General features: G+C 65.5%; 1 protein-coding gene across 1 annotated transcript; it reads right to left on the bottom strand.

Moving 5' to 3' along the window:
- Window positions 1–8,294: 8,294 nt before the first annotated feature.
- On the bottom strand, window positions 8,295–8,651 carry LOC123669664 (the record flags this gene model as incomplete). The annotated part of the gene is made up of 1 exon (XM_045603256.1): window positions 8,295–8,651. A coding segment is annotated over one exon (357 nt), but the record flags the coding sequence as incomplete, so codon positions are not given.
- Between the last annotated feature and the right edge of the window lie 1,032 nt (window positions 8,652–9,683).

Below are 9,683 nucleotides of genomic sequence, written 5' to 3'. Positions count from 1 at the left end.
GCTGCGCGCCGAAGCGCGAAGGGATTCTCCATTGCCTGAGGCGCCGGTACCCTCCTGGGTTAATAATGTTTTAATGCACGTATCCATGTTTAGGGGATGACACAGTTAGACCGAACCTCCCATCGGCCACGCATCCCTTCGCGCTGTGTCGCCGCTTAGGATTCGGGGTAATTTTTATAGAGGTCTTCTTCCTCTAGATCCGGCCGGTTAAGGCAAGACCCCTCGGTCCCGCACGAAGCCGCGAGACATGACCACGACACCTCGCACGGGGTTACGAGCTTATGAGGCGTAGAGCGGACGGGAAACCCGCCCACTCTACCCGACGGCGGGGTCACCGCCGCCGAGGTCGCCCGTCCACTGGGAGCAGGGGGGAAAATCCCCACCCCGCTTCTCCGCGCCTTCGCAGCGCCACACTCACCAAATCACCAAGGGGGGCGAGCGATGATGATAAAATAAATAAATAAAAATAATAAATAAATAAATAAATAAATAAATAACGCTCACCCCGCCCTCTAGTGCCGGGGGGACCGCCAAGGTCCACATCCCACTCCGCGCCCTCTCTTCCGGCGCCGCATGAAAGGCTAGGCCATTCCACGCAAGCTCCGCGCTCCCTCGTGGCGCAATGTGCGATCACGGGACCACTCCAGTACAAGACCAGAGCGGGACCCGGACGCCTCGCCTGGTGTTGGTCCGCGGGGGTCCGTAGACCCCTACCGCCTGCAGTCATTCGACTGCGGCAGCACTCCCCTATCCGCCAAACGGGGGACGCGCCCAGGTAGAAGTCCAGGAACTCCTCCCCTTGGAGCCTAGGTCCCAGACCTAAGTCTGGGGCCTAGGCTCCAAAGGCCCGGGAACCTAACCTAACCTTTTTTTTTTTTTTTTTTTTTTTTTTTTTAACGTGGGGAAAATCCGTCATGGACACCCTCCGGTAGGGGGGGCTCGGAGGGGATTCAGACTCTTACTGAATAAAAACCGCCACGTGTGTTCTGCCGTACGCCAATGTGGCGGGGTCACAAGGACGCTATTAGCTCTTTCGCAACCCCGCCGGCGCTTGCCCTTTCGGGCCCACCGCGGTGCAAAGCACCTCGGAGGACGCACTCGAACACGAAGCGCGCCCTCCCCTCCTTGGGGGGACCGTGCAAGTCGGACGACGAATCCCCCGACCCATCGCCCGCGTGGCCCCCCCCGCGGGCAGGGGGACACCCCCCACCCGCATTGCGCCGGTGGGTACAATCCCGCGCCGCCCCGGCACCCCAGGCCTAGCCCGGCGTTGCGGGACACCAGGCACCTAGCCCGGGGCGGACAATGTCAGCCCGACGAAGCCGACAAAGGCCAGGGTGGCCGCAGTCTAGGCCCTCCAGCCGACCGCAGCCTCGGCGCGAGAAAGCGCCCTCGCACGCCTTAGGGCGGGCGAGCGAACCCGCCCACCCCGTCCTCCGCGTGGGGGAAGGAAAAACCGACCCCCACGTCACCGCGCCGTCTCAGCGCCACACACACAGCCGCGCCTCCGCGCCAACACACCCGCGCTCGCAGGACCACCCCAGTACTAGACCAGAGCGGGACCCGGAGCACATCGTCTGGTTTTGGTCCGCGGGGATCCGAAGACCCCTGCCGCCCGCAGTCGTGAAACCGCAGGCGGCACTCCCCTATCCGCCACCGGGGGACGCGCCCAGTAGAAGTCCAGCAACTCCTCCCCTTGGAGCCCAGGTCCCAGACCTAAGTCTGGGGCCTGGGCTCCAAAGGCCTGGGAACCTAACCTAACCTAACCTAACCTAACCTAACCTAACCTAACCTAACCTAACCTAACCTAACCTAACCTAACCTAACCTAACCTACCCTAACCTTTTTTTTTTTTTTTTTTTTTTTTTTTTTTTCGCTGGAAAATGCATTTACGCACCCCCGTCACCCGAAGGCGACGGAAGTCTGAGACTCCCGGCGGGGAGTGCAATGCCGGACTACTCAGTAAAAACCAGCGGTGCCCTCGTCGTCCTGGTGGGGCGCCACGGGACCACTAAAAGTATTCGCCATGACGCCCCGGACGGTGGGCCTGCCTGCGGGTGCAGGGCAGGCCGCCTCCGGTTGTAGAGCGCTCCCGGGCACCGAGAGCGCTCCCTCATCGCCGCAGGGAGAAGAGGGGCACGCGGAGCGCCCCCGCGCCGAGCCCGATGCAGAGGACGGAGGAGCGCGCCGCCACGCCTCCCCCCCCGCACCACACCCACCGCGGAAGCACCCCGCGCGCCCCCCTCCCACCCGCGACTTGCGGGAAGGAGAGGGGCGCGCGGAGCGCCCCCGCGCCAAGCACGATGCGGAGGGAAGGGGAGCGGCCCAGCGACGCCTCCCCCCCCACACCGCGCCCGCCACGAGGGCGCCCCGCGCGCCCCCCTCCCCCCCGCGACTTGCGAGGAGGAGAGGGGCGCCGGCTGCGCCCCCGCGTCAAGCACGATGCGGAGGGTGGAGGAGCGCGTAGCGACGCCTCCTCCGTCCCGCCGGTCGCCTCCTTCGTAGCGCGTCGGCGTGAGCGTCGGCTTCGCGCTCACGCTCCGCAGCCTCCTTCAGCGAAATAACTTCTTCGCAGAAGGAGGCCACGGCCGACCAGGACCTCGCGCTGCCGAGCATGGAGCGGACCACGCTCGGCAGCGCGAGGTCTCCGCCGATGGCCGCCACGAGGGCCCTCCGCTGAGGGTCCCAGGCGGCGCACTCTTCTAGCGTGTGGCGCGCCGTGTCAATCGGAGCACCACACTCGTGACAGGCAGGGGTGGCTTCCCTCCTCGCGATCTGGTGCAGGTACTTACCAAAGCAACCATGCCCGGTAAGCACCTGCGTCAGGCGGAAGGTCAGCACCCCGTGCCGCCTTTGGACCCAGCGACTTAAATGTGGACGTATCGCGTCCACCGTCACCGTGCCCGCCGCCGGAGACCCCAGGCTCTCCTCCCACTTGATCATCAGGGCCCTCTGAGCTTGAGCCCTGATGTCCATCGCTCGGTCCGTACTACGGACCTGCCCTTCTCCAGCTCTGAGGCTCGACTTTGCCGCGTACACTCTCGCGAGCATCTCCGCCTGGAGTTCCCAGGGCGGATCGCCCGCGAGAAGCGTGGCCGCCGTCCACGACACCGTACGGTATCCCCGTATCGCTCTCACCGCTATGGCCCTCTGGGGTCTCCGCAGGAGGGCCTTGTTGTCGCGAGACGCGAGAGCGTCGGCGAACACGGGGGCACCGTACAGTGCCATGCTGCGAACTATGCCGACGTATAGACGTCGGCATGGCGAGTCCGGGCCGCCTACGTTGGGCAGAAGTCTGCCCAGCGCGGCGGCGGCTTTCTCGAGCCTCGGAGCGAGCTCTCTAAAGTGCGGACCGAAGCTCCACCGGCCGTCCAGGGTTAGGCCGAGATATTTCATCTGGGCCTTGACGGCGATCTCCACCCCCTGGACGACCACACGCGCACCTCGGGGGGGGCCTCTTCGTGGGCCGTGGAAGAGGAGGGCCTCCGTCTTCGACAAGGAGACCCTCAGGCCCAGTGCCTCGATGCGGCCGATCGCTATAGACGCGCCGGTTCGCGCCAGACCGGCCGCCTCTTCGAAGCTGCCGCCCCGGGCCGTCAGCAGAGTGTCGTCCGCGTAGCAGATGACGCTGAGCCCGGGCGGAAGTGGCGTCCGCAGCAACCAGTCGAAGCCGACGTTCCACAGGGTCGGTCCGAGGACGGAGCCCTGCGGAACGCCGCACTCGACGCGACGGCGATACAGTCGGCCGTCGCCCCCCTCCCATAAGACCTCTCTCTCGCGGAGGTACGCCTCCAGCAGACTCTGGAGATATGGAGGCACGTCCTGATACTTCAGTGCCTCCACAATCGTCTCAACAGGGATGCTGTTGAAGGCGTTCGACACGTCCAGCGAGATGGCCAGGAGAACGTCTCCGCTGGCCACCACCTCCGCGGAGAGGGACCTAAGGGCGTTCAGAGCGTCCAGGGTGGAGCGGCCCGCCCTGAACCCGTACTGAGCGTTCGACAGACCCGGCCCCGACTCGTCGAGGTGCCGGACGAGACGGTCCGCGAGAATCTTCTCGAAGAGCTTGGCCGTCTCGTCCAGCAGCACGATCGGCCTGTACGCGGAGGGAGAGTCGACAGGTCGGCCCTCCTTGCGTATCAGGCACAACCGGCCCGTCTTCCACGGCTTCGGGAACTGCCCGGAAGCTAGACACTTGTCGAACAGTCCCCGAAGCTCTCCTCTCAGGTGTTCCAGGGCGATATACAATACTCGCCCCGGAACACCATCCGGCCCCGGCGCCGTCTTCTTGGCCCTGAGACGCTCGAGGGCCGTATCCATCTCCCCCTCCGAGATGCCGGGTGGGGAGGGCGGGTCGAACTCTGTCCGAGAAGACGGCGACGGCGTCGCCATCGTCGGGGGAACATGTGCGGGACGGTGCGGAAACAGTTCCGACACCGTCCGCCAGAGGAGATCCGGCGGAATCGTTTCCGTCACGGGGGCGCCCTGCGCGCGAAGCTTGCTTCGCGCAGCGCGATAGGGACGGCCCCATGGATCTCGGTTTAGACCCGCCAGCAGCTCCTTCCAGGCGGCGTCCTTCCCTCGGCTGATGGCGTGCTGCAGGGCCTGCTTTGCCGTGCGGTATGCATCCCGCAGCTCCGCCTCCAGAGCCGGATCCCTGGCGCTGCGCCTCCGACAGCGTTGATACGCCCGGCGGGCGGTCATGCTGGCCGCACGAAGCTCCGCTATTTCGGGCGACCACCAGTACACCGCCCGCCGTCCTAGCGGGCGGCGGCCGACCTTCGGCATGGCCGCATCGCAGACGTTGGCCAACGACCTGCGAAAGCGGCCAGCCAGCTCATCCACGCTGGCACCATCGGCGTCGCGGTGGCTCGCCCACCGCTGGACGATTGCGGCCTCGCGCGCCGCCTCGACGTCGAGCCTGCTTAGGGCCCAGCGGGGTAGCCTGCTCGGGCCCCTAGACCGATCTGCTGACGAGGACGGGGTGGAGACCCCGAACCTGATATAGTTGTGGTCCGAGAGAGTCTCCACCCCCTCCTCCACTCTCCAGTCTGTCACTCTCCGCGCGATTGCGGGGCTGGCGAACGAGAGGTCCACCACGGAACCCCCGCGCAATCGCACGCACGTCTGAACGTTTCCAACGTTCAGGAGTGACAGACCAGAGAGGAGGGCCCAATCCTCGACGGCCCGCCCCCTCGCATCCGTGTTCGGGTTGCCCCAGGCTCGGGACTTGGCGTTGAAGTCGCCGAGAACTATCACGGCTCTCGGCGACTGTCGGCATACCGCAGCTCTGACGGTGTCGAGGAAGACCTCGAAGTCCGCCAGGCTGCGGTTGGGGGAAAAGTAGAGGCCGATGACCGCATACTCTCCCCACGTCACCACGACGTATCCCGAGCCGCGCTCCACGAGTGCGAGGGGGCGGGTGGCGGAACTGCCTAGTGCGACCGCCACCGTGCCGTCGAGATCCCCCAACCAGTTCGGTTGGGGGGGAAACCTAACCTAACCTAACCTAACCTAACCTAACCTAACCTAACCTAACCTAACCTAACCTTTTTTTTTTTTTTTTTTTTTTTTTAACGTGTGGAAAATCCTTCATGGACACCCTCCGGTTGGGGGGGCTCGGAGGGGAGTCAGACTCTTACTGAACAAAAACCACACGTGTGTTCCGCCTATGCGCTTGTGGCGAGATCGCGAGGACACAAAGCTCTTTCGCGATCCCGCCGGCGCCTGCCCAGACTAGGGCCCGTCGTCGTCGCCGCAAAAGCGACAGCGACCCGAGAGAGGATCCCTTGAACACATAAGATCGCCTCTCTCGGTCCTCCTCGGGATCGTGCGATGCGGTCGATAGATCCCCCGACCTATCGCCCGCTGATCCAAACTACGGGGGCGGCGGCTGCAGGTTGGCCAGGTAGGCCCTGCGCCGCCGACCGCGTCTACCGCGACGAGACGGAAGCGAGTTCGGATCCCGTTCCCGCTCCCGCTCCGCCGCCTCCTTCCGCAGCATCACGGCGCTGCAGAAGGAGGAGACTGCGCTCCAGTTCTCCTCGCTGCCGACCATGGCCGAGACCACGGCCGGCAGCGAGAGATCCGCTCCGATGGCCGCCGACAGGGCGGCGCGCTCTTCGCACCACGCCGGGCAGACCGCGCGCGTGTGCTCCGCCGTGTCCTCGGCGCCGGCGTCGCAATGGTGACATTCCGACGTCGGCTCCCGCCCCAGCACTCGGCACAGATAGCGACCGAAGCAGCCGTGCCCGGTCAGCACCTGCGCCAAGTGGAACGACATCGCACCGTGTCGCCTATCGACCCAGCCGCGCAGAACGGGCCGAATCGCCGCCACCAGCCCCCGACTCGTGATTACGTTCGGGTCCTCGAGATTCTCCGACCACTTCCGGAAGAGGCCGTCGCGAGCTTCTCTCCTCCATCGCACGACCTCTTGCGGACGAGGCGGTTCCTCCCTCAGGCGCGCTTCCGTCACGCGCCAGAAGACCGACGCGAGAGCTTCGGCCTCCAGTTCCAACCTAACCTAACCTAACCTAACCTACCCTAACCTTTTTTTTTTTTTTTTTTTTTTTTTAACGCTGGAAAATGCATTTACGCACCCCCGCCACCCGAAGGCGACGGAAGTCTGAGACTCCCGGCGGGAAGTGCAATGCCGGACTACTCAGTAAAAACCAGCGGTGCCCTCGTCGTCCTGGTGGGGCGCCACGGGACCACTTAAAAGTATTCGCCACGACGCCCCGGACGGTGGGCCTACCTGCGGGTGCAGGACAGGCCGCCTCCTGTTGTGGAGCACTCTCGGGCACCGAGAGCGCTCCCACGTCTCGCGCGTGCGGTCTCAAGCCAGCCGAAGGTCTTGCTGCCCCTCCAGCCTGCCACCCCACGCAGGGGACGCTCAACCGGACCAGTCTACCGTCTGCAGAATGGGGACACATGTCCAGGAGCGTCCCCTCTCCAAGCCAGGCAGTCCTGACCTCCAACGCCGGCAAGTAGCGTTGGGGGGCAGGACCGCCCGTCCTCCAACGCCGGATCGCACCGAACAACCGAGCAAGCTCCAGGGAGCCCAGCGCGACCCGGCAACTACCCCACGGGTCCGCCGAACTGCACCGACAACCGAGTCAAAGCTCCAGGGAGCCAGCACAGCCCGGCCCTCACGCATCCGGTCTGCCGGATTGCACCAGCAACCGAGCAAAGCTCCAGGGAGCCAGCACAACCCGGCCAGCACACCGCGCCCCTGCGCTACAGGACGGGCGAGCCAGGCCCCCCGGACCCACCCGTCCTGCCCCTCCCGGCTTGGCGAAAGCCTCACCTCCAACGCCGGATCGCACCGAACAACCGAGCAAGCTCCAGGGAGCCCAGCGCGACCCGGCAACTACCCCACGGGTCCGCCGAACTGCACCGACAACCGAGCCAAAGCTCCAGGGAGCCAGCACAGCCCGGCCCTCACGCATCCGGTCTGCCGGATTGCACCAGCAACCGAGCAAAGCTCCAGGGAGCCAGTACAACCCAGCCAGCACACCGCACACCGCGCCTTAGCGCTACAGGGCGGGCGAGCCCACGGCTAACCCGCCCGCCCCGTCCACCGTGTGGGGGAAGGAAAAACCCGCCCCCACGTCTCCGCGCCATCTCAGCGCCACGCACACCTCCGCGCCTCCGCACCAACACACCCGCGCTCACAGGACCAGAACGGCACCCGAGTGCCGCTCTGGTCCCGGTAGCGCCTCGTCTGGTTTTGGTCCGCGGGGGTCCGAAGACCCCTACCGCCCGCAGTCGTGAAACCGCAGGCGGCTTCCCCTATCCGCCACCTGGGGGACGCGCCCAGTAGAAGTCCAGCAACTCCTCCCCTTGGAGCCCAGGTCCCAGACCTAAGTCCGGGGCCTGGGCTCCAAAGGCCTGGGAACCTTTTTTTTTTTTTTTTTTTTTTTTTTTACGTGTGGAAAATCCTTCATGGACACCCTCCGGTTGGGGGGGCTCGGAGGGGAGTCAGACTCTTACTGAACAAAAACCACACGTGTGTTCCGCCTATGCGCTTGTGGCGAGATCGCGAGGACACAAAGCTCTTTCGCGATCCCGCCGGCGCCTGCCCAGACTAGGGCCCGTCGTCGTCGCCGCAAAAGCGACAGCGACCCGAGAGAGGATCCCTTGAACACATAAGATCGCCTCTCTCCGTCCTCCTCGGGATCGTGCGATGCGGTCGATAGATCCCCCGACCTATCGCCCGCTGATCCAAACTACGGGGGCGGCGGCTGCAGGTTGGCCAGGTAGGCCCTGCGCCGCCGACCGCGTCTACCGCGACGAGACGGAAGCGAGTTCGGATCCCGTTCCCGCTCCCGCTCCGCCGCCTCCTTCCGCAGCATCACGGCGCTGCAGAAGGAGGAGACGGCGCTCCAGTTCTCCTCGCTGCCGACCATGGCCGAGATCACGGCCGGCAGCGAGAGATCCGCTCCGATGGCCGCCGACAGGGCGGCGCGCTCCTCGCACCACGCCGGGCAGACCGCGCGCGTGTGCTCCGCCGTGTCCTCGGCGCCGGCGTCGCAATGGTGACATTCCGACGTCGGCTCCCGCCCCAGCACTCGGCACAGATAGCGACCGAAGCAGCCGTGCCCGGTCAGCATCTGCGCCAAGTGGAACGACATCGCACCGTGTCGCCTATCGACCCAGCCGCGCAGAACGGGCCGAATCGCCGCCACCAGCCCCCGACTCGTAATTACGTTCGGGTCCTCGAGATTCTCCGACCACTTCCGGAAGAGGCCGTCGCGAGCCTCTCTCCTCCATCGCACGACCTCTTGCGGACGAGGCGGTTCCTCCCTCAGGCGCGCTTCCGTCACGCGCCAGAAGACCGACGCGAGAGCTTCGGCCTCCAGTTCCCACGGGGGGCTGCCGGCGAGGAGACACGATGCGGTGTAGGACACCGTGCGGTACGCCCTCGCAGCCCGCAGCGCGATAGCGCGGTGCGGCCTGCGAATCAGCGACACGTTCCGCGCGCAGAGAGCGCCCGCCCAAATCGGAGCGCCATACAACGCCATCGAACGCACGACGCCCACGAAGAGGCGTCTGCATTTGTCGGCGGGCCCTTCTAGGTTGGGCAGTAGACTCCCGAGCGCTCCGGCGGCGGCAAGAAACTTCGGGGTCAGCCACCGGAAGTGTTCGTCGAACTTCCAGCGACCGTCGAGAACGATGCCCAGGTACTTCATCGTCGACCCGACGGCGATCGAAGTACCCCCGACGACTATCGACGTCCCGGGCGGAGGAGCGGCCCTCGGCCCGTGAAAGGCCAGGACCTCCGTCTTCTGCAAGGCGACCTCCAGCCCGAGAGCCCGAATCCTGGCCACCACCTGCGCGACGCCGGCCGTGGCGAGGAGGCCCGCCTCGCGGTGCCCGCCGGCGCGAACGGTGACGAGAGTGTCGTCTGCGTAGCAGATGACCGACACTCCCGGCAACGTGGCACCGCGGAGCACCCAGTCGTAGCCGATGTTCCACAGGAGCGGTCCGAGGACCGAACCCTGCGGAACGCCGCACGACATGGACCGCCTCGACAGACCGCCGCCGCCTATCGGGAACTCTACCGCCCTGCCCGCAAAGTAAGCTCCGATGAGCCTACGCAAGTAGCACGGGATACCGTGGTATCCCATCGCCACCCTCACCGTCTCCCAGGGCAGAGAGTTGAACGCGTTGGTCACGTCCAG

This window comes from Melitaea cinxia, chromosome 3 (genome assembly GCF_905220565.1).
Source record: "Melitaea cinxia chromosome 3, ilMelCinx1.1, whole genome shotgun sequence".
Taxonomy (NCBI): domain Eukaryota; kingdom Metazoa; phylum Arthropoda; class Insecta; order Lepidoptera; family Nymphalidae; genus Melitaea; species Melitaea cinxia.
The sequence above is the reverse complement of the archived record's forward strand: the minus strand, read 5'-3'. Positions and strand labels throughout refer to the sequence as shown.